The following is a 26,355-nucleotide window of genomic DNA, read 5'->3' on the forward strand; positions in this document are numbered from 1 at the left end:
TTGCATTTGGAGTTAAGTTTTAGGCTATATTTTTGGAGGGAAAAGCTTAGTGTTCATGTTCGCATGGGTAGTAGCACTGGCTTTAGCGGCTCTAACTTAACTTTTCCATATCATTCATCTGATGATGGACGTCTCATGATATTTATTTTAGCACAACTGGGCTGTATTAGGCTATTGATTCCCGTGATTTTGCTTATAAATTTTGATTCAGCCATTAGCCTACCTTCGTGATAACGCAAAGAGGTCTGCCGTGGCGGTCCGTTCAGAGTTCGCTTAAATATTTTTTATTAAACAATGACAGACAACAAAAATGTGTGCTTGTGTGGGTGTGTGTGAACAAGAAAAACAAAAACCAGGGGCAGGTGATCCATGAAACAGACAGGACTGGTGATCCCATAACAATCCTAGAGGTCCAGCATTGTTCTCACAAGCCGCTTCACTCAAGACAATAAAACATAATGAAAAGTTAGTATATCCCAAAAAATTAAATTAAATAAAAGTTGCTATAAAGGTGGTAGTGATTCATTACCGAACTCTTACTGTCACAGCTGCTAGCAGGCAGTGCTTGAAAATTGGTTGAAACAACCAACATAAAATATAAATAATTACGCTGTGCATATACAAATTAAGACCAGTATAAGCATCGCAAAGGGCCTCTGATACAACATAGACAGTTGACAAATCAAAAGAGGTCGATATTTCAACAACTTAACTCTAGAACAACTCGACGCGCAGCAATGTAAGTGAATGGTGTCCAACGCCAAAATGACAGTGTTTAGAACTATTCCGATCTTCAAATCCCGGAAGTATGCGGTTAAAAGCGCCGCCATTATTTACAACGGAGGTCTATGGGAGTGTCGCAACTCTTTCTCTCTATGGCTCAGGGGCTCGTTCTTCGTACGTCGCTAACTCAGTTAGCTGGATTTGATTGTTGACGATTTGGCATGATCTTGGATCGTTTGGTTCTTCGAAGCTCATCCTGGACTTGCTGTCATAGCAACAGATGCGCAAGCTTAAAGAGAGGGTTTATTCACTGTCCAGTGCAATGGAAACAAATGGACATTACAAAGTCTTAGACTTTCTTTCCTTTGGAAAGTTATAAAATGTCCACTTAAGTTAACAAGTGTTGGTGTATTATGTAAAAGTGCACAAAAGAGGAAAACACAATGTCATTACAATGAACTACACTATCAGTTTTTACTTCCACAAGTCAAAGCAATTCATCGTTACTCAAGATTTAACAGCTGAAATGGCTATATGGCCTTAATTTAATGCAGCAGAAATGATTTTACAGTGTCTCTGTAAAGATCTTTTCTTTTTTTCAGCCTTTTTCTTGGTTGCTTTTATAAACAGACAACCATTTATTTAACAGTGCCTTTTATAAAAGAGACTATAATATAACTAAAAATTGCCATTATGTAGAATATTTTTGTACTTCACTTTTATTAGTTCCCATGTTCTAGTGTGGTGACTCTGACATTACAATGAACAAAGTAATTATGCAATTATTAAAATACAAAAATATAGCCTAATAAGTGATAAAAACATCAAACATGGCCACTTCTAACGGATTTAAATTGTCTGCTACTTTTTGCCAGCCCTCTCTCCTGGCTTTTGCAGACTTTGAGGTGTTCCCTGGCGTTTTGATTAAACATTAAAATTACGAATAAACTTCAACTATCTTGCTCTGCTGAGGACAAAAACTGAGCGCGCTCTTTGGCCACGCTGAGCAGCCAATAGCAGCGTTGCTGATCAATGTTTCTACTATCGATACATATCCCCTTTTAAGCCAGCGCATGAACGCGCAGTTATCTCAGATAACTCAATCCAGCTATACTAATCATAAACAACAGGTGTGTTCGAAGAACTCAATTAGCCGGATTATGATTAGCACGATGAAATCATCTTGGATGTGTCATTTGATCTCGGATGTAATAAGCAACGTACGAAGAACGAGCCCCTGGTCTGTTGGGGACTCTGATGCCCCTAAACACGACGCTGAACAAAACAAGCTGTGATTGGTTGCTTTACATGTCACTCAGGCTTCCTTTTAGTCGGTCGGCCAATGAAAGCTGCTTTGGAGTTCATCAGGCCTTGAGTCTGAAGGGTTGGCTCCGTGAGGATGAGGCCGACTTCTGTGTTGGCCTACAAAAATACATAATTACTGTTGGAACTTCCTATCTTAAAAGTCTGCAATGTTCATTCCTGGTGCATGTTAAGGCAGGGAACATCAAGACACGGAATGTCAATAAGGTAAAAGCTAGCTAAGTCATAAAGCCAATAGACCTATAATGAAATATTTTGGGTAATAGCTTGCAGAAACACATTCGAATTGCTGTATAATGGAGCAGGGAACAATGATAGTAAAGCAAACCCTTGACTCTCTTTCAGAAATTCAGGTGCACTTTGAGCAGGTGGTTTTTGACCCCAAAGCCCCCCACTGCCCACAACAATATTCACTTTTTTAGAATTCTGGGGGTGAATTAAATTAAGAAATATTCTAATTAGCTTATATTTTAAAGTCATCTTGATGTACCCTTGGAAGTTTGCTGGTCAAGAACCACTGCTTTAGACTATTGTCCTAACAAGTCACCTTTAAAAAACACCAACAATTCAAAACATATATTTCTGTTTAAAAAAAGTTGGACTCAAATGACCACAGCAAAGCAGAACTGACACTTCAGCCATTCATCTGAGAGAAACGCACCTGTGCTGTTATCAGATACAATGTCTGCATTAATAACAGCCAGGGACAGAATCTGTGATCTTCTTCCGACACATCACACCAGCAGGTTTGGGCAACAATAGATTAATATTAGATCCTCTGTATGATGAGTCACGGCTCAGACTGTTTACAGGAGTGTGGAGGCGGACAGAGTAATGCTCATGCCCAGGAAACCGAACCCTGGAGTGGAACCAGAGTAATTGTGTGGGTTAGTATTCAAGGCCGGATGTGGTTCCACTTCTGTAAGAGCAGATGTAAAATCAACATGAAGTCAAAATAGACCTTATTTGCTTTCTTAATGCATTTTCCTGGTCAAAAAAAATTTGTCTTTGTATACTCTGATCCACTGGTTCTCAAACTTTTTTATTTGAAGGCCCCCCATTGTCCAACACAATATTCAAATGACCCTCAATACAAGGGAATATATTTCCTCTGGTATTTCTTATACAAAGCTGCTTGTTTTCCAAAAAAAAAAACCATAAAAAAAAAACATATAAGTGTTGGTATTTTACTAACCACAATTAATTTTGTTATTCCAGAAATGTTAAGAACTACATTTTTTTAAAGATTTTTTTTTTTTTTTTTTTAGCATTTCAATAAACTCAGAACATATTCATCAATCTATATTGTATTAATATATTCATTTATATAATGAAACAACTTGTATAATGTGTGAAGAGCAATGTAGAATGTAGTGTTTTTTGAAAAATATGAATTCCCATTTATTATGATCCAACCAATTCCTGGAGTAAAAAATAAGTGCTTCATTAGCATATTTCACATTATGAAAGTAGAATAGGTTTGAAATAGTGCTGTAAAATCAATTATTCTCAATTTATCGCATCTAACATAAAGTTTATGCAATATGTGTGACTATATATATATATATACACACACACATATATTAGAAACACACATTATATAAACACAAACTTTTATGTTAGATGTGATTAATCGATTTGACAGCACTTAAATGTTGACTTATAGTGGGGTGACTTTACTTGTTCTATTTGTCTATTTTATCTTTACTATTTTATATAATTAAATTTTCCATATGTATGCCAACAAATAGCTATAAAATAAAAAAAATAACGTTAAAATAAAAAAACATTTAATTAATTTTCTGCACTTGGATTCATAAGTTTGACCATTTTTTTTCAGCAACAATTTTGTATTTCGGTTTTAATACTGATTTATTGTTATCTTGGAAGACATTTCTTCACACATAACTGAATCAAAATGTTTTCTATAATGATTTAATAGATAGCAGCTGTTCCCCCAAATTCCTATCGATAATCCCATCACTGCGCGTGATGCATTAGAACGCGAAACGAAACGCCAAATATATTAATACCTGTGTTTTTATTGCAAATATTTTAAACGCATTTGCCTTGCCCATTTTTCTTCGCGAATACTGATTTGCATAAGTCGGTGTTCCACCGGCCCATGCAGCTGCTCTTTAAACAGTTCAATGCATTTTCCTTCCGTCCCTTGGCAGCTTTGTGGAATGTTTGTTTGTGAGACTTGTAAGTTAATTTGCAAGTAGGCCGAGAGAGCTAGTTCCGTGCGGTCAGGACCACAGATGTGACTAAACTGCCCAAGGCCACCACCAGAGCTCCAAGCAGAAACTTCCAAGAAATTCCCTGAAACAGAGTAAGAAACGAGATCAAACGACGGAGGCACTTGGAGGCCAGCACTGGCACATTTTGAAAGGATTTTTTTCCCCCACCACTTTTATGCTCTTCACTAGGTGGTAGTCAGTCACTTACAAACGGCTTCTTTTTGGGCGGGGGTGTCAGAAATGGCGCTATGTTTTCGCCAAACACTTGAGCTGGTTTAGCTTGCCAATTCTGGGTCTCATTTTCCCCCGCTTGTCTTTTTACCAGTTTGGACAGTTCAGCATGAATAGCCTATAAAATACATTATAAAGAAAAAAAGATTAGCATTCAAAACCCCAATACAAGGCAAAACACAACAACTTTAATCCTGTGTGAACTTTGTACAGTTCTGTGAGGAAAACATGCGCTGCTGTTGCTAACACTGACCAACAGATGGTGCCATTTCACTGACTGCAAGCTGCGTTTCAGGACAGTCATGATTGGGTTTCCACATGTCAAACAACACTGGCTGGCGATCGTGCTTATAAAAGCAACTCCACTTCATCTCAAAGGTAAAACGCATATTAAGAAGGGTTTGTTAAATAATTCTCTGAACAGCATTAACTTAGTAGTTTTTGTTTGTAAATGACAAGAGTGAGCTGCTCATGTTAAGTTTTAAACACTTAAAGGGATAGTTCACCCAAAAAAATGAAAATTCTGTCATTAATTACTCACCCTCATGTCATTCCAAACCCGTAAGACTTTCGGTCATCTTTGGAACACAAATTAAGATATTTTTGATGAAATCTAAGAGCTTTCCGTCTCTTCATTGACAGCTACGCAACTGACACTTTGATGCTTCAAAAAGTTCATAAAGAGATTGTAAAACTAATACATGTTAATTGAGCGGTTTAGTCCAAATTTTCTGAAGATACACGATCGCTTTATATGATGAACAGATTAAATTTAGGCTTTTATTCACATATAAACATTCATCAACTGGCACATCAGTGGTAAACAAGCTCAAGTATGTTTGCTTGATGTGAGGGAACCAATGAGGTTCATTCTCGTGTTACGCAGCACGTTTGAACTTCAGCAAGAACCAATCAGGTTCATTCTCGTGCAGCGCGTTTGAGTTTCAGCAAGAACCAATGAAGTTTGATCCAGCGCGTCAAACATTTTCGGTTGAGCTTCTGTTTGTTCGCTGAACAATGTTTATATTTTAATAAAAGTCTAAATTAAATCTGTTCATCATATAAAGCGATGAAGTCTGAAGCCTCTTCAGAAAAATCAATCAATTCATATGGATTATTTTTACTACTGGTTTAACTTTTTGAAGCATCAAAATCTGTCAATGGAGGGACAAAAAGCTCAGATTTCATCAAAAAGATTTTCATTATTGTTCCAAAGATGAACGAAAGTCTTATGGGTTTGGAATGACATTAGGGTGAGTAATTAATGACAGAATTTTTCGGTGAACTATCCCTTTAAATCTGCTGCTTGTATTCTTGTAGATTGATATATTGCTTGACCTTGATTTTATCAGTTACGGGGATCTGGTCTTTGACAGATATCACTTTATTGAACTTTTTGTTTGCCTTGCTACTTTAATACCATTCACATTTTATATTCCATTTGGAATGGTCTGAACATTTTCCTTGGAATAATGGGTACAGATTTGCATACATGTATAATTACAATCAAAATCCATTAGCAGAGACCATACACTTAAGAGACTACTATACCACATGTATTCGATCCCATGCCGTATCTAACTCTATGATCTTAATTTGAATTTTGCAATGAGTTCCCTCCTGAGGAAAAGTTTGCTTTTTGCCCTGCCTTCCAGACGGGGTGTCATTATAGCAACAGCAGATATTTTAGTTTTGTCTAGACATAGCTCACTCTTCACCATGAGCACTCTGGGTCAAAGCTCATTTTGAGGGGACCTGAGATCACTCACAAAATCACTCAGGCCCAGATACAGTCTGAGGATTTTCTTTGCTTCAGTATTTTATTATATTATATTGTATTGTATACAAAATATAAAGTTGGGATAATATAATAAAATAAAAATTATTACAGCATGAAAAAAACCTTGTATTGCATTATGGCCTTTCATGAAGGAATCAGATATGACATTTTGTAAATTTTTTACTCAGAATGGGCCATAATATTTTTCAGTGTTATGATTGAATGAATTGTTCTGTTTATTGCGTCTCGCATGTCATAAACAGCCTTAGTGTACTCAGTGTTGATTCACTTTATTACAGGAAGGCTAGTGAAGGGATGTGTGTGTAACTTTGTGTCCATTTAGTGGCTCCAGACAGCCGTAATCTTGGTGGCTGCTCTGAGGATTTGACAGACTAACTACTCTCAAAGGCATGACAGAACAAGTTTTGGTTTGGTGGATTGTAACACAGCAGCACAAAAGTAATTCTCTGCTACTAGGAGTCTACCCGTAGAAACAAATATTGTTTGCATGGACTCTTACTGACAGATTTGGTGGAATTTCTCAGGACGTTTGTGTTGTAAATTTATACAGACCTGTTGAAAAACTCTGATAGGGCCATGAATAAAAAGAAAAAATGCAAGTGGCCAGCCATTTTGTTCACATCTTAACTAGGCCAAATCGATCCACAATTCTGAACAGAGCCATGATTTATTCTCTGTACCGGGACTCATTTAAAGTATTTTTGGAAAGTACTTGTACTTATGAACACTGAAAGCTCAATAGAATCATAAACCTAAATATTACATGCACCTTTCATTAAATACAAACACTTCATCCCTGACCCACAGGGAGTATGAGCTGACATTGAATTTGAAATAAAACTTAATGTCACTGCTCCAGTTTGGCCAGGTATTTCACAAAGGCCTTGGTTGAACCGTAAATAGCTAATGGGATTTTCTGTTGCCAGTTAATGTGAAATGTAGATGTGTTCAGGAGATACGGTTCCGTCTCTCACCTTAGTGGACGGCTCCAGTTTCAAAGCCTTCTTCAGGGTCTCCATGGCCTCCTCATACTCGCCCTTGTCAGATAAAAGCTGCAGACACAGTTTACATTTCCAGATTAAAGTTAATATGACTCTATGTCTCATTTTAAAATGACGTTCCACACTAGCGTTTTAACATAGCGGTATGAACATAGATATCTATTGGTACAATAAGCGTTTTCAAAATCATCCATTTGGGAGTGTGTTTTCAAAAAGCTCTGTCTTTGTTTGTGTGGACCGAAACGGAAAGAAAAAGATGCGTTTTCAGACGAAAACGTATTAGTGTGGACAAGGCCTGAAGGACTTGATTAGATTGATCAGGTGAGTTTAACTAGGATTGAAGCTTAACTGTGCAGGGCTATGCATCTATCTTGTTGAATAATGTTCACCCATACCTTTCCTTTTCTGAATAACGCTTTGACATTATGGGGATCGAGGAACAGCACATCTTGACTGGTGTGCAGCGCCTCATCGAAATGTCCAAGCTTCAGCTGTGCTGCTGCCAGGTTATTCAGGCATTTCACCCGGTAGTCGTTCACCTCTTCTTCCTCTGCCTCACAGCTTTGACCGTCTGTAGGAGGATACAATTGTACAGACCCACTGTAGTAATGCATAACACCAGCCATTCATTTTGAGGAAATTATAAACAATTAGAAATATGTTTGTTTGATATCGATCAATCCAGCATAAACTGTACAGTAGAATCTGATTGGTCAAGCAGTGTTCAGTCCAGCAGCACTGGGACTTTCACTAGTGATTTAAAACACTGCTTTATAAAGCTTCGAAACCTTTGAAATCATTGTTTTGGGAATACATATCAAACTGCCAAAGTCAGGTGATTTAAGCTTTGTTACATTCTCTCTGAACCCATGAAACAGTTTCTATCTGTTTTTTTTACCTGCCCTAGGATCATTTTTATGCATTTTCAGACATTTTTAATGACTAAATTGTATAATTAAAAGCCAAAGTTGTAGTTAATAGTCTCTTAGTGGCCTGATTAACCAAGCCTTACATAAAACGAACTAAAACAAGCCCTAAAATTTCATAAAATAACACATTTATACGTACTCGATATTTAGATTTGTTAATTTTAATTTTCTATTTAATAAACTACATTTTCAATAAAACAAAAGTTTTGATAAAAGGTGTTTTTCTGCATGTTTGGGCTGAGGTTTAATTGCTTTTACACCGTTCTTACCAGCAGGGGACTCAACCAGAGAATCATTTTGCAAAGCAATTGGTTCAATTGATTTAAAGTTTTGAAAAGCTTCGTTTTTCACATCATTACTTTTGACTCTTTGTTCCAGAGAGACTGTTAGCCTGTGCATTAGTGGTGGGGATTTTACATTGGCTGGTACATTTCTGCAGGTACATCGTCGCACCAGTAGGTGGCGACAAGGGACTATCTTTATCATTCACTAATTTATTCATTCATTCAACAATGTTGATTAAGGGGCTGTTTACACGACACCGTGTACAACTAAAAATGTAAAACTTTTTATGCGTTTTCGTCGTTCGTTTACATGACAACAGCATTTTGGGTGCCTGAAAACGGGGTTCAAAGTGCAGGTTTTTGAAAACGGTCTTCGTGTAAGCAACAAAAATGTGAATCTCTGAAGACGATGACGTCATGCACATGCATATTAAGTGTTCAGTCTATAGTGTTTCATCGCCATCTAATGGCCTGGCAGCAGAATACAGCGTTGTTTTTTTTTTTTTTTTATGGATCCGTGTGAATGGGAATCATTTTGACAATGGTGTTGTCTTTACGCGGAAAACACAAAGGAAAAACATATCCGTTTTAAGCAAATCGTTGTCGTGTAATCGTACCCTTATTCAGGAATAAAAGTGAGCTTCTTTATGAGTGAGTCATTGAATCAATCACTTAACTGATTTGTTTAATAGCACTGATTAATTTAGGAATGAAACACCTAGTCTAGTAGCCTATTTGTTGCTCAGAGGCTAAGATCAATTGGTCTGTTGCTTTGTTTGGATCCATTTGCAACAGACACGGATTAGCAATTTAATACCAAAATGTGTCTAAAATGCAACTCAATATAACTTTACTGAACCCTTGTATAAAAGCAACTCACAATCGTGAACGTGTTTTTGCGTTAAGCAGTGGAATGGAAAAACGAGAGGTCTCGAGGGGCTTTAAAAAAAGTTTTAAGGTAAAGGTTAAAAATAAAAAGGGTCTGTCTACCAAGTGTTTACATAGAAACATAATGGGAAAGCAAAAATGCGTTGTGTGAATGGCCATGCGATACTGCATAAATATATTGCTGATTGATGAAATTCGATTACTGTTGGCATTGGCAACATGTTTTCCTCAATCAGCAATTTTATTGGATATCAGAGTGACTTAGTGTTCGTCTTCTTACACATAATCTTTTCTCGAAATAATTTATAAAATTTCTGCTTAGTGGGATATGTATATGAATGTAGAAAAATATTGTGTAGAAAATGAAGGAGAGTCTAATATGCGATGCTTGAGTGGTCAGTGGAGACTGTGGCGATGTGAAGATCACTTCTGCATATGTGGTCATTATCAGTCTAATCCAAAGCGGTGCTTTGCACTTTACTGTCTCATTACTGTCAAACGTTCCTCTCAAGATGGGCCAGGCTTTCCAGCAATTACCATGATTAAGGAGGTGGAAATAACATGTAGATTTATTACGTTTGATTAGCGTAGGGTTTAATAAGAGCGTTTCTCAGGGTGGTCACAGCTTGCAGACATGACTGAGCATTCCGATGACATGATTATTGATCAAATAGATTAGCTGAGCTGCTAGAACTGGGCTGGACTGAGAGCTATTACAAGGGTTTTCTCCATCACCATTGAATGATTTATTAGAGACCATGAAGCTGATAGAAAAATGAAATAGTGTGTATGAATATGGGTTTACTTATGGTATTGGTTAAACAGTAGTTTTTGTAATTAGTAATCATCTTAGTTTTTATAGTAATATGCAATACATTCTATATATACAATAATGTTTATGTACTGTATAATATTGCATATAATATTTATAAATATTCAGTTTTTTTTATTATTATTGAGATCTGTGTCCTTATGCATTTCTGTTTCTCCATGTACTGGCTTGTTCCTGATTAATGCATTATGTGACACAGGTGTTTGAAGGGCGCTGTGGTTTGAATTACCCTGTGTGCGTGTCGTGAGCACATCTAAGGCCATGCAGTAAGCCTGTGATGCCATGCTGTACTCTTCCCTCTGGAAGTAGAAGTTTCCTCGCTCGCGTTTCTGGTTGCCGATTCGGATCCGGTCGGGGACGGGCAGTGAAAGGGGGTCTTGCTTTTCTCTGAAGCCTAGGAGTTGCAGCTGATACAGGAGAGGTGCCCAGGCTGGTATATCAGGCTCCCTGCCAATAAAACACAAACACAGCGATGAAGCTCCATTCATTCACAAGATCTCAGTCCACTGAAAGAGCTCATTTTCTCTCAGTTGTTGAAAATTAGCCACTGCATAATCTATCTGTCTGTCTGTCTGTCTAAGCCTATCGTGTCTCCCTGATTCCTGGCTGTGTTTATTCTGTACTATAGATACTTCATTTACTGTTAGTCAGTTTTAGAGATGTTGGCAGTTAGTGGAAGCTATTTTTATTCTCTCTTTTTTTAAAAATATATCTTATTTCGAGTAAGTCTGTTATTTTTGTGCTGCGGTATTGTGGTTGTTTTTGTTAAAGAGAAGGGGAGAGAGAGAGAGAGAGAGAGAGAGAGGGGGGGGGGATGGGGATGGGGGGAATGGTAGAGCTGCTGTTTTGAACACTGGCTGCCTGCTGCCTTTTGAGAGGCAAAGGGCTTGTATCCAGTGTGTGTGTGTGTGCTCTGTCCTCACTTTGCCCAGATCTGAACTCTAGTCCTGGCAGAGGCCTCTTTAGAAGACCATATGCTCTGGCGGATTGAGGCTTGTGTCAAAAAACAACAACTATTCTTTCAGTATTCTTCAGGAAGGTAGAAATGAATGCTTGCTTTTCTGGTGGACTACAAATTTCTCTGTTGTATTTTTTGAGCATTGTTTTGAATTAACACTGTAAAAAGTTAGCCTATATCACATACACACACACAAACACTCACACCGGGCCACAAAACCCCACTCTTCCTCAACTGGAAAGACACATACACCGAAGTTAACCTGAATGTTTTATTGAGTTCGACTTTATTATGCTTGGTTCTTTGGGACTCCAATTAATTATGCGGGGGAGAAAAAAAACCTGTAATTTAAAAATGTTCCTTTCACTTCATCAAAATATTCAACACTCTAGCATTACACCTCGTAACATTTTGCCTGACTAATTATTCTGATTTTGCCATCTTAGAGAAATTATAACAACTTTGCATGAGACCGTGCTGGCTAATGAGACATTTTAAAATAATCTATGAATATATTGATTATTTTATATGTATGTGAATGTATATATGTGTGTGTATATATTTTTAATATATATATATATATATATATATATATATATGTATAATTTTTTTTAAAAATATATATATATACACATATATATATATATATATATATATATATATATACACAGTATATATATATATATATATATATATATATATGTATGTGTATATGTGTGTGTGTGTGTGTGTGTGTGTGTGTGTGTGTGTGTGTGTGTGTGTGTGTGTGTGTGTGTGTGTACACACAAAATGTACACACACACACACGTGATGGACCAAGTTATCAATAATTTGTCATTGGAATTCATAGTACAGCCATGATTATTCTTGGTTGTACTATGAATTCCAAAGAAAATACCTGATAACTCGGTCCATCACAAATAGCAAGCATCCCTCTTTCTCTCTGATCGACTGCTCGATGCATCACTTCTGTCACATCTTTTAGCGCATCAATACGTCTGTCAATATTTATCATCCGAGGCAGTGGTTTCAAAATAGCCTCTTGCGAGATCTGTTTCATGTTTTGTGATACATCACCTACAGAACTCATTTCCCATCCACACATGACAATGATAATAATAATAATATGTAACCCCATGGATTTTATTCTCTGCCTATACCCAGCATTTGCTGCAAAGAGCTATATAAGATCATGAACTGACAGAGATGTTGTAGGAGCTGAACAGGAGGATCCCAGGGGTCCATGGGATAAACCACCTTTCCCACACAACCTAATCTGGCCTTATTATTCTCAGTATTTGGTCACATGACTGCACATAAATCAATAGACTGACAAATAAAAGGCCTGAAACTGAGTCAATTCCACTGTGCACATTTATTAAGTGTGTTCTCGTAAGATAAAAGCCTGGTGTGAAAGAGTCAGCTAACTTGTCACAGTTTGACGTTCTTCAGCAAAAACATACATGTTTGTACAGCTGGAGTTTTTTAGTACAGTTCATGGTTTTCAGTAAATTGGAGTGTTAATATGAGTCAGCTGGCGAGATGTCAAATCCAAAGCCTCTGAAACTAGATAACGTGTAACTGTAGGTTTGTGCTGCTGCTGCTGCTGCTTTGTGCAACTTAATGAGATTCACAAAACACACAATTGAACTATTATCAGAATCAGAGTGAATGATAACTCTGTATAATATTGACTGTATTAACACTGAAGACTGGAGGAATGATGCTGAAAATACAGCTTTGCAATTTAAATAATTATTTTTAACATTATTACACTTTTTTACTGTTTTGTATACAGCCTTGATTAGCATAAAATACTACTTTCAAAAACGAAACAAAAATGGGACCACAAACTTTTGCACAGTATTGTATATTAAACTACTTTTTAAATTATCTAAATTGTTTCATTAAAATTATTATTAAATAACTATTTAATTGAATATAATCATGTTTCTTATTATTTTAGTTATCAGTTATGTATATATTACATTTAATGTTGTTTAGTTCCCCATGATTTGTTTTTGTATGATAGTGCTCTATACATATTTATTAGTCATAGTTCATAAGGCCAGTTTTGGTAAACTTTAATTCATCTTGTGGCCTTCTGCTTTACCACCCGTTTCATTATGTTAGTTATCAGTATTGAAAGTACAAAGCAGATGTGTTTAGTTAACGTATGTTATTGCATTAACATCAGTTCATGAAATATTCCGTTATGAACTGCACCAAAATGGCTCCCATAATGTCGAAAACTGCTGTGACCAATTTCTATAATGTTAATTTAAAAGGATGTTATAGCGCAGGAGCAGCTTTGCGTGTGTGTGTGTGTGTGTGTGTGTGTGTGTGGAATCGTCTGCTTGCCAAGATGCAGTTCAGGGCCCATTTTTGATTGGAAGGAGAGACAGAAGTAAAAAAAAAAAAATGTTAGGTAAATGTTTGATCAATTTTCCATGATCATTGGCAGCTGTTGACAGCCATTGTTAGGGAAAACTCTTCATATAAAACCTTAAGAGACACAGAAGAGTCTGTTTGTGCATACTGAGATTCACAGATTGCAAAAGAGGAAGTGTGTACCATATAAATCCTTATCAGTTTGTCTATATTAAAACCATTGAAGTCCAACTTATAAGGTGACATAACAGAACTATCTCCTTACACCCTGATTCGCACGCCAATGTAAGTTCAGTGACTGGATCTCATTTCACTGTGGAAGGAAAGGAAGAGACCCGAACCTTAGAAGTGTTATTGTTATAATCTGCTCTAATATCACATACAAATAATGTGACTGACAGACGAAAAGCTGCTATCATTAACCCTCTGGAGTCTGAGCGGTTGAGATCCAGTCACTGAATGAGATCCAGTCACTGAACTTACATTGGCGTGCGAATCAGGGTGTAAGGAGATAGTTCTGTTATGTCACCTTATACATATTGCAGCTACATAGTGTATTGACACATTTATGTGTGTATCAATTAAATGAATAGGAAATATAATAATAAGGGTCATTTTGATAACTTAATGTATTTTTTATTTTTATTTTATACTTTTGGTGGTCTACTTGTGAACAATTGATGTTATGAATATTTGTTTTCCTGATCAATAGGGTTGGGTATCGTTTGAATTTTAACTATCCTGATTCTCATTGATTTCTACTTTCAATTCCAATTTGGTAAAAAAAAAAACTTAGATATCATTCACATTTATTCTAAGTCTAATTGCAAAACATTTCATTATAGCTGAATACCGTGAACAAACATTACCAGGCTAAAGAACACTTACACAAGGAACCTTTGCCTATATGGTTTAAAAATACCAAATCAAAAACAACTACCTTATAATTAAAATTTTAAGCATAATTAAAGACAAATGCTCAGTAATTAAAACAGAACAAATTAGCAAACACACATATACAACTGAACAAAGATATACGATTGAAATAAACAGTGTAATCAAATGTAAAATAACACTGCACTTTATAAATAAAATATACATTAACAATATAGTTAGTTACAAAAGTTATTCAGTCAAAGAACAGCGAGTGAATTTTCTCTGTCTTTTGTTGTTTTGTTTGTTTTGTTGTTGTCGACGGCAGCAGGAATATTAGGCTGCTGTCACTTTAAGAGCGGCACGGATCCAACATACTATGCATTTTCTTTGTCAACTGTTTATGTTCACTTAAGACATAATCGACTGTGTTTACAGGGATATTTTGACATATATTTTTGTGTGTATTTCTCCGTTCAAGTGCAAAAAGATGCGGAAGAGTTCAGTATTGCGCAATATTCAGTATGAGAGTCGACTTTCTGTCTTCTTGTGGTCTTCTTGTGCTTGATAAAGTCATATTAAAATGCACACAAAGGAATCGATAAGAGGAATCGGAAAGTATCCATTTCTGACCTTAAAGGGGTGGTTGATTGCTATTTCACTTTTTTCATTTTAAATACTGTGTAATGTTGCTGTTGGTGCATGAACAGTATCTGCAAAGTTGCTGCGCTGAAAGTTCAACGTAAGCGGAGATATTGTCTTTTAAAAATCAGGAAGTTTAATGCCTACAAAAACGACTCGAATGGGACTACAACGAGATACTTCCCGGGTTTTATACGTAACTAACCCATACATTTACATCAACCCTCCCTCCGGAACATGTTCTGCTGTCGAAGAGGAGGAGTTATAGTGGAGAGCTGTAGCTGTCAGGTCTTCTGTGTTCAGGCTTCCTACAGACGCTGTAGTTCGTCAACAATGGTTCAAATTTAAGTTTGATTATGTTCCTGACAATTACAATCGTAGTTTAGCTCTCTGTGCTGCACATTTTACGGAAGACAGCTTCCAGAATCTACACGAGTTCAATGCCGGATTCAACAAGAAACTATTACTACAACATGAAGCAGTTACAGCTTTAAAACCAGAGGCCACAACCTGCAAGTAAGGTTTAATCATTTTAAATGTATTGCCTGTATAATTTAAGACGTAATGTTTTAGTTTTATCAAGGATGTAAAAAATGCCAGCGCTGGCTTTAGTATATGACAGATGCGTAAACATTTTGGACCCGAATTTGTAATATGTACAAATTTTGTAAACGTATTTTCCATGTATACTTTATGACGTAATTTTTTTTATTTGATCAAGAACGCAAACCAATGCCAAAGCTGTTTGGTTATAGTAGCTAGTTAGTTCGATGTTATTTTGTGTGCATAAGAAACGTGTACAAACTTCAAAAAATTATCGCAACAGCAAACTTCAGCTGCTGTTATCACATGTACACCTAAAGAAAACGACAAACTGAGTAAACTACCGGTAAGTGTTGTGAATAGTTAAACGGTTGTTCATTCTATCAATAAAACAATATCTTTAAAAAACGCTATTACTCAGTCATGTATTCAGTTATATTAAATGTTTAATCAGGGGGAAAGCATATCTCAAAAGCTAACAAACAGCAGTAGCATTTTCAAGTAACCGCGTGTGGAAATTCTTTGAGAAAATAATAATAATTAAAAAAATTACCATTCAGAAACGTTTAGTAAGAGCCGTGTTTGCGGAGGTTCTGCTTGACTCTCTTCATCACCGCTCTCTGGGTCTGATTCTGGCTCAAACTGATGAGGCAATATTGACACCATTACATTTGACCGGGTCCGGAGCACGTGCAACTGTCGCCCGTAAAGGTAATGGGCGTGAAGATTCCGGACGCAGTTTAGCCAATTACAACACACCGGCCGAACTAACCAATCTGAGCTCATTGCCTGTTTCTGAGGGAGTGTTTTCATAGACTCAGGAAGTCAACCGGTCGTTCAAATGACAGAGGAGGAAGCGGCTTACAATAAAGGTGAAATTTATGAAAAATAAGGCGTTTTTTAACAAACGAAACACGAAGACATGTTATATTGCAGCCCATAAACACAATCAAGCAAAGAAAAAAGGCAGTAAACCACCCCTTTAAATATTCTATTCCAGAATTGGAATCGATTGAAACCCAACCCTATAGTTACTATAACTTACTCTTTTTCAGAAACAAACTCTAATCCCGCAGATTTGATCATTTCTTTTGTAGTGCTCTTGTGTGATTTTTATTTCTTTTTCTCCCAATGAATATAACAGGAAGTTCATCTAAGGTACAGTTTTTGAGTAATTGATCTTTTGGCTTAGTACAACACTTCAGGCTACGATGCACTTTTATTTCAACCCTCTCTGTACAGTAGCTAATCCAGGGGGGGAACAATGCTTACATTCATATGAATGAGAGTTTTCCACAACACAAGCAAAACGGCCTCATATGACCATACACAACAAACATATGCCACTGTAAATATACTTTTCTGTAAGTTAACGGGTAAATGGCAGTGAACCAGAACAGTGCAGTGCAGATCATAACATGCTGGCCAAATTTAGCTAAAGTGTTCACCTCCCCTAATTTCTCAAGAGGTCAAAGTATATTCATTATGTAACATGGCACTCACTGGAACACAGCACACACTGTACTGTATTTAGATATATCTAATAGGTTAACAACACCAATGAAATGCCCAATCATAGTCAACCACTTCCCTCCTTGACCCACTCTGCAGAAAGAAACCGCCCTTGTGCCGCACAAACGTATTTGTTCCTCTGGCCTTGATCCTTTTTAGCCAAGGCTAGTCTTTTATCTTTTAACTCTATATCATTGCAGTAAGAAAAACAAGCCATGCAATGAAAAGTGAAGCATGGTCTTCGACACTGACTTTTTTTCTTTACTTTTTCAGTGACTGTTTCTGTGTGGAAGTGAGTGTGTATGTTCTTTTTGTGTTTTTTATCAAAGGAGGATCTGGTAACTAAAGAGTCCATCTCCTGTAACCACGACCCTTGCTGTGGCATGACTCGCTTCTGCCTATACTGGACACATTATAAAACAACACATGATTTTTTTATACACTGATGAGGGCCATGTTATATAGCACATAAAAAATGAAAGTAAAATTATTCAATATTTAATTTTAATAATAACAAATAAATAATATTAAAGGGGCTATACATGTAAGAATTCTGTGTTTTAATCGCTTTTTTTATCGCCAATTCGTGAACAGCTTGTAAAGAAACATAAACGAAATCTTCCCAGACTTAGGTTGTCTATGAAAGCGATTTGATGATTTTTATGTGAAGTAATGTTTTTGTCTGGAAAATTAAAAAAGAAGTAACGGTTACGCGCGCTCCCAAAAGCTAATGCTTTTGAATGCTAATCCAATGTTTAGGATAATGCTGAAGGAGCTATTCTGTACTGTAATGTGTCATGCAAAGAGATAAATTCACACTATAGTCTCACATACATTGCCAGATCTATATAGCCTATAGTCTCAAATATCAAACTATCATAATAGTTTCATTTTAATGACCTCATCTGTCGACAGATCAAACATATCTACATCGCTATGATCAGAAGCTATTTTAACTGCTGTTCTCTTTCGATACGGTTCACTCGTACTGCGTCGCTATCTTAAACTTGACACCCTTGGGCCCTTATTCATGCGTCCTGGGCCAGGGCCCCAGAACAATTGTCGTTCCACAGATCGAAGCACGGCGCAATTGGACTGGGTCTAGCGACATAGTACAAGTGAACCATATCTAAAGGGAACATACTTGGTTACTAACGTGATCGAGTACTGCGTCACCGGCTGTGCTTTTTACGCTGCACGACTCGGCGTTCGTCGCTTCAGCCGAATTTACCTGATTCCATATGGCAGAATGCCCGCTTATATAGCGGGATAGCCCCGCCCATTTTGGTCTGCAGCTCTGCTTCTCAGCCATTGGTAATTGGTAACACTTTAAAATGCAATCACACTTTTTCGCAATTCATAATTAGACCCCCCCCCCCCCCAACCCCCCAAAATTGTGCAGCCCTACTTAAATTTTTTCATTTTTTAATGTTCTTATGACTTTCTACTTATACCTTCCTAGTTGATCGCTTAGTTCAGTTGTGACTTGCCCAGCTTGTTAAACACACAACCCTGGGCTGGTCCGCAGAGAGGTTGTGTTGTACTGACTGAATTAAAGGCACATTAACTAGTTTACAAAGTAGTGCTATTGAGTCTAATTGAGAAGAGGAATTTGCCTAGAATTAACCGCCATGTATTTAAAAAAACAAAAATTAAATTCCCCGGATAAGGGAACAAACTCTGCATCGCCTCGTGTTTGCGTCTAAGAAGAGATTACCATATGACGTGACGTGTAATCTTCGGCCAAAGTGCTCCCCTGGCACATTTGAAAGCATGTCTCACATGCAGATGTAATAAGCCTTTAATGTCGCAACTAATAAGCCTTGCATTTTGCAGACAAAGCATCCCTATCAGACAAATGGCAGGGATTGGGCTTCCTCCGGGTTGAGCAAATTGACTTTGGGGACACTGGATGATTTCACTTTGATCATGTGTGTGAATCAACAGTCAGGTATTGTGATAATGCTAATTGGTTTCACAGTCTAGGCGTTTAATGGGGTCTGTGATCAGTCTGAAATGAAACTCCACCTGTGAGTCATGATTTGCTGGACCATTTTCGTTATGAAGGCTTGAGTCATTTTTCAATTACACAAGGTTGCTGCTTCCACCTGCTTGCTCTCTCTTTTTTTTTTTTTTTTTTTTGACAGATGCAGCTTTTTTTAAGGTAGCTATCACATTAAACGTGTACAGATACAGACACATAGAGACACATTAATATATGGATTTGTGCATGTGATTCAATGCAAATGTCTTTTAATATCTAACACAGTTGTCAAATTCACTGGAAAACACTTTAAGATATGTAGGTCAGATGAGTTAATAATTTCAAGACAGAGGATAATAAAACTATTCCACAAATGACCTCAAGAAAGATCACAAGACAAAGTCTTTAAAAGTCTTTCTGCTTTTGAAACTCAACAGGTCAAAAGGCTTCAGAAGTGTGATTCTGCAACTGAACATCACAGATCTGTCCTCAATTCATAAATCTGTAAAAAGCTCCAGGCTGATAAATGAGATATTTAATAATTCCCATGGTTCGTTGCACATATCTGTTTTCCAGCCAGCATTAATGGGAAATGTGAGTATTTGATGAAGCCCTGAGGACTTGAAACTGAATAAATTTAGGTGGCAGGAAAGAGAGGTAGTTGTAAAGGCCCCGTGTATAAACCCTCAGGGCTGATTGGTCCTCGGGGGCTGATTTGAGCACAGAGGAGCCTAAAATGAGAAAGAGGTCCTGGGACTCTCCAATAAAACTGTAGCATGTCCTCTGAAACTATGTTCTGTACTTTTAGCAAAGTGTGGGACCCAGAAACAAGTCCTGATTGTTCAGCTAGTTCCAAAAGATCTAAATATTTGTTATAAAACAAATATATTGCTTATAATTTGATGCCAATACAACACTATTTTTAGCATTTTGCATGAAATCCATTCAAACGAGTAAAGCTAAAGTTTACGTAATCATTTGCATTGGGACTATATAAATAACGTTCATTGGCGTTAATGTAAAATTGCTGAAACTGGGCAGGGGATTTCTAGTTCCAGTGCGCTTTGAATGTGGATAGGAAGAGCAAACGTTGAAATAACATATTTTATGTGTTTGTGAGCAAGATGATAAAAGGGGAGACTATTTTAATGAATATTGTTTAATGCTCTGTTATGGTATATATAGGAGTTTTTGTTTTATTGGAGTTTAAAAGGGATAGTTCTCCCTAAAATCAAAATTCTGTCATTCATTTCTCACCCTCATGTCGTTCCAAACCCGTAAGACTATCATTCATATTCGGAACACAAAATGAAGATCTTTTTAATTAAATCTGAGATTTGACAGTCTACACAACTACTTTAAAGCCACAGAAAGGAAGTAAACCTCAATTTTATGAAGCGACGCAAGTGCTTTGCGCAAAAAAACCCCAACATATTTTACCACTTTATTTACAAAATATTAAACTCCGAAGCACATTCATGCAACAACGTTTGCTCCCACCTCAACAACACACATGCGTCGTGGTGCTCTTGTGAACGTGCGTTGGAGATTAATATTTTGTAATCAACGTGAGGTTGAGTAATGAATGACAGAATTTAAAACTATCCCTTTAAGGGATTTTGGTAAAAAGTCTCTTTCTATTTATCCTTGAACCTCCTGTCACACCAAACGTTGCATTTGGTAAAAGCCATTACATTCAGCAGGCTATTGTGCACTATTGCTATGCACTACACATTATACTGTTTTTGAAAGAAATAAAATACTTTTTTTCAGCATGGATGCATTATTTGGCAGTAAAGACATTAATAATGTCACAAAGATGTTTATTTCAAATAAATAGCCTACTGTTCTTTTAAACTTTCCATTTATTGAAGAATCCAAAAAAAATGTCAATAAAAAACGTTTCCACTAAAAATTAAGCATCGCAACTGTTTTCAACATTGCAAATAATAAGAAATATTTCTTGAGCACCAAATCAGCATAATAGAATGATTTCTGAGGGATCATGTGGCACTGAAGACTGGAGTAATGAGTAATGGCTGCATGAATAAATTACTCTTAAAAAGTAAAATAAGCACTTATTTTAAATTGTAATAATATTTTACAATGTAATAATAATTTCAGTAGTAATAATAATAAAGGTCAGTACGTTTGCTTGAACGAGTCTTATGGACTACTCTATGCCCTTTTAGGAGCCTGACAGTCCCTGGTCCCCATCCGCTTTCAATGTATATGGAAAAGAGCAGGGTGAACAGTCTACAACATTTCTCCTTTTGTCTTTCTTTTTGGCTGCAGACAGAAAGTCACACAGGTTTGGATAGACATGGGGGTGAGTAAAATATGACACTGAGCCTTTAAGTTCAGCCAAAGAATAATTGTTTTTCACAAGTGAGTGCAAAATGACTGTTTTGGGTTACGCTGGTGCCTCAACGTATCACCGCTCATAAGGAGGACGAGACTCATTCCTGCTTGGATTTCAGTCAAGGCATTTACTGGACCTTATTTTGGATGTGTCTAGGCCAGTCTGGGTAAAAACATCCATTGTGGTTTTGTGATGGCAGCACATCGGATGGCGTGGAGTTTTCAGAGAAGGGTTTGGTTAGACACTCTGATAGTTACTCAAACAAGGAGGGGTCAGAGCTTTGGCAGTTGCTATAGAAACGAGACGAGAGCAGCGTGGGAGACTGTATACTGTGGGAGAACAGATGAGCGTTTCAGGTGACGCTCGCTGACATCAGGAGGGCTATTAAAGGTGGCAGGATTCAGGTCATATTCGTACGTATTCAGGTCATATTCTTTGTGTGCTACGTGTGGCACACGAAGTCAGGTTAAGTCAGGAATGTATCTAGACAACCTCTTATTGAAAATATTGATGCTGCTCTAAAAGTAAAGTAGAAATGATGCACACATAAAATTCCGGGTCAAAATATCAGGGGCGTTTTCTCCGAGGAGGCAAGGGAGGCAGTGCCTCCTCAAAAAAACTGGATGAGAAAATAATCGATATTACAAAAATAAAACAATGCAAATATTAAAAAAATTACATTTAAAAAGTGTGAAATTCACTCATTTTTATAAAGTAACACATGTCCATCAGAGACACCCACAGGTGAAGTTACAGCAAAGCTTGCCTCCCCTGAGCCCAGTGACTTTTAACAGACCCCCTAAAGCGTGCGGTGAGTTTGATGGGGGGTAATTGAGAATGAATGGGGGAAAGTCACGTGAGAGTAAGCAATGCCTCCATCGCGCTGTGATTGGATATGACCGGTTATGATTGGATAGGATTGGTTCGTGTGATAAATCCCGCCTCTTTTTTTCGTGCATGTTCTCGAATTGGCCTGAATGAAGACAATGATGGCGTTAATGGGAAGACTAATTAAAAAGTAAGTAAACAAATCAGCCACTTAGATATCACCTCATTATGTAATTTCAAAATCAAACTGAAAATTACCTGAAAACATGACTGTGTGGGTTTTTAGTAGGGTTGGGTACCGAGACCCGGTTCCAATAGGGAACCGGTTCCGACGTAAACGGTAGTAACCAGACCGAATAAGAACGAAACTTTCGGTGCCTGATTTCGGTGCCTGACTGAATGATCCAATAATAAAACATCTCCAGTAAACCAGCAGAGCGAGCATTAATTTAGTTCGTTTGTTAAATAAGAGGCGATCTAGCGCTGAAATGCGTTTTTTAAATCAAGTGATCAAAGTGCTCGTTGCCGCTGCGATCAGTGGCGCGGATACAGTGTTTTCTCTTGTGGCTCGCGCACACCGCACTGTCACTCGGACGCGCGCTTCGTTGCGGAGATCGATCTATTTATGAGGCGCCGTCTATATGATTTTGTGCGCGGAGAGTTTGTGTGTGTGTGTGTGTGTGTGTGTGTGCTCGCGTCTCAGATGAGTATGCGCGGAGAGTTCCGCGCGTCTCGTGTGTGTGTGTAGAGTTTGCGTGTTTGTGCGTGAGCGACTTTAGATGTGATGTTGAGCATTTCATATTAGTTTGAGCATTCAGCAGTATACATGTATGACTACTTAGTAGGCCTATATGTGTATGCAAGGGTTTCATATGTGCGTGAATGAAGTTTGATTTAAAGGGATACTCCACTTTAAAATGAAAATTCTGTCATCATATACTCACCCTCATGTTGTTTCAATTCTTTATGAATTTCTTTCTTCTGCTGAACAGAAAGGAAGATATTTAGAATAATATCAGTAACCAGACAGTTTCTGGTCTCATTTACTTCCATAGTATTTTTTTTTTCCTACTAGCCTATGGAAGTCAATGGGACCCAGAAACTGTCTGGTTACTGACATTCTTCTAAATATCTTCCTTCCTGTTCAGCAGAAGAAAGAAATTCATACAGGTTTGAAACAACATGAGGGTGAGTATATGATGACAGAATTTTCATTTTAAAGTGGAGTATCCCTTTAAGCCCTAGACGACGCCTATCTATTCATTCACAAAATATAATCGACTCAAAGTGTCCCTGCTTGATATACAACCACTGATGAGCATAATCGTAAAAAATAAAAAAATAAACTACGAATGCGGATTAGAACCCAAAACCTCTGACACGCCTGACTAAAGTTCAAGTTCAGCTGCCAGTGTTCCTCTTCGGATAAGTCTAGTATTTTAATGCCAACTGCAAATCTTGCATATCAAGTATGAAGTATATCAATATCAAGTATATTTATATGAGGCTATACTGTGTGTGTTAAATATTTCTGCTCAGTGTCAGATATTTCTCTGTTTTGTAAAAGTCATAATATTAGAAGACAAAATTTTGATGTTAACTCAAGTGTTTTCGGCTACATCAGTAGCCTTTTAAACGGCACAATTTTTCATTTAATCAGAAATCAGAAAATCACTCTCTCACACACACACACACACACACACACACACACACACACACACACACACACACACACACACACACACACACACACACACACACTCAGGTATTATTTTTTTGATAAAGTGTGTGCGGTTTAGTTTTGTTAAGTACCGTTTCAAGAACCGTTTAAGCACCGGAACCGTTTGAAAAATACCGAGTAGGTACTGGTATCGGATAAAACCCAACCGATACCCAACCCTAGTTTTTAGTGAGCAATCAGCTTGAGGAAATTAAAGGTACACCTTCGTGTCTGTGACCAGTGTGTACAAGATTGATAACTGATGAAAATAAGTTGACTATTGAAAAGAAAAGCTGAACATAAGTTCACAAATAATATATAGGCCTATTGTTTAAATTGTTACTGCCTTTAGTTATTATTTTGGAATAAATGTTCAAATGCGTAAAAACTAACTTGATGAAATTTATTCTTGGTTTTAATAAATAGAACATTACATAGTGTAAAAATACAAAATACAATTGTATTTGGTATCTCTTTTTATGTAATGTTTATTTAACTAGGAAAATCTCTCTCTCTCTCTCTCTCTCTCTCTCTCTCTCTCTCTCTCTCTCTCTCTCTCTCTCTCTCTCTCTCTCTCTCTCTCTCTCTCTATATATATATATATATATATATATATATATATATATATATATATATATATATATATATATATATATATATATATGCTTCCTACAAATTATTTTATGCATTCTGACAGACATTCATCAGACTTGTTTTTATTAAGTGGAACTTAATTAAAAGGAACTGTCAGTCCCCAGATGCCACAGTTATTTCTTAGACTGTTCTTTTATATAATTGATGCCAAAAATAGTTGTGCGCTCACTCGGTGTAAAAATCAATGTTTTAGCTTCATCTCTTTGGGACAAATCCGATGCGTTCGCCGGTTGGGGCAGCAAATGCTCGCTGACTCATTGTGCAATCTGTCAGCCAGTCACCTTGTCAGTCTAAATGAGCTGAGTAAAAACTAATAGAGGAAGGAGGTGGAGGAAGAAAAAAAAAAAGATAAACAGTCGGGCCTCTGACGTCAGATGCTTTTTTCAAACGAGTCTGTAAATGATGGAAATGCCCTGCAAGTGTCTCTGAGTGGTTTCCATGGCAATAACCTATCGCTGTACATGCTGGCAATAAAAATGCTCTGTAGTAGCCTAAGACATATGTTTGCTAGTACCAAGAGGGAGGACACAGGGTTTTCTTTGTGGAGCTTTGTGAATCAAATGTCACTGTTTTTTCTTCTACCGTCGAGACATGAGTTGGTACGCCGCAAGGTCCAGACATGGACTTGATTCCTCAATTTAGTGGCGTGTGCGCTGATGTTTTACTGTTCTTCTATTATACATTGACAACAAAAGACACAGCCTATTATCTAAGAATGGATCCTATTATCCATTCTTTACACCACAACCATATCTGAACAGGAATTTTGCTTGCCAAATGCTTACAGTATTGTTTTTTTTTTTATTTGCTCCTCCTGCACTGAAAAAAAAAAAACAATACTGTAAGTAAAATGTGCTTAATTTTTCTTTGGCAAGTTTTTGCACGCATATTTTTAAGTAAAATTCACATATGCAATTAAGTAAACTCACTAAGTTAACTAAGTTAAGTGAAAGTAACAAAGAAAATAAGTAATTTTAACTTGGCTAGTAAAAGGTTGAGTAATATCTATTTATTTGAAGTTTCCTTTACAATACATTTCACTCTAACAATATAACATTGATTAGACCACACTTTTAAACTATATGCTTTACTTAGAAAGAAACATCTAAGTAATTAATACAATATAAATTGTGTTAGATATCAGAAGCTTTGCAACATGTGAATGCAGAGACCTCAATACTTGACAATACACAATGACGGTAACATTTGATGAATCGTTTTTGTGTTTGAATGTGTCATTTTGAGTATAAAATGAACTCCAAATGTCACAAAATGGCAAGTTATTAATCCTAACAACAAAAGCAATGATAAAACAGTGTAAATACAGCTGGAAAACAGTGAAAAATCAACCTCATTAATTATTCAAGGCCCAGTGCATGATGGGAACACCAGTATCAGAAAAGTTGAGTAATTTAACATTGCTAATCACGCTTTCATGAATTGAGTACTAATATAGAATTTACTTCTAAATTATAGAATTATAGAATTTTATATAGAATTTACTTTTTTAAATTATTGCCTGAACTAACTTTTTCATGTAAATTACATTGTTTTTTTCCCGTACTATTTACTTCACCACAAAATCATTTTTATCAGTGTGTCCGGGCAGTGAGGATGTAACCAGTAGGGATCAAGG

General features: G+C 36.9%; 1 protein-coding gene across 1 annotated transcript in view; it reads right to left on the reverse strand.

The window, feature by feature from the left end:
- Positions 1-4,241: 4,241 nt before the first annotated feature.
- fkbp16 (FKBP prolyl isomerase 16) overlaps positions 4,242-26,355 on the reverse strand; it is a gene marked incomplete at its 5' end in the record, with an annotated part of 47,188 nt that continues 25,074 nt past the window's right edge. The window contains 5 exons of the mRNA XM_081372885.1: positions 4,242-4,368; positions 4,495-4,635; positions 7,293-7,370; positions 7,715-7,890; positions 10,482-10,699. Of these exons, the coding sequence (XP_081229011.1) occupies positions 4,282-4,368; positions 4,495-4,635; positions 7,293-7,370; positions 7,715-7,890; positions 10,482-10,699 (700 nt within the window). The 3' untranslated portion in view covers positions 4,242-4,281. The remainder of the gene's footprint in view (positions 4,369-4,494; positions 4,636-7,292; positions 7,371-7,714; positions 7,891-10,481; positions 10,700-26,355) is intronic.

This window comes from Scardinius erythrophthalmus (genome assembly GCF_964197995.2).
Source record: "Scardinius erythrophthalmus genome assembly, chromosome: 8".
NCBI classification, from domain to species: Eukaryota; Metazoa; Chordata; class Actinopteri; order Cypriniformes; family Leuciscidae; genus Scardinius; species Scardinius erythrophthalmus.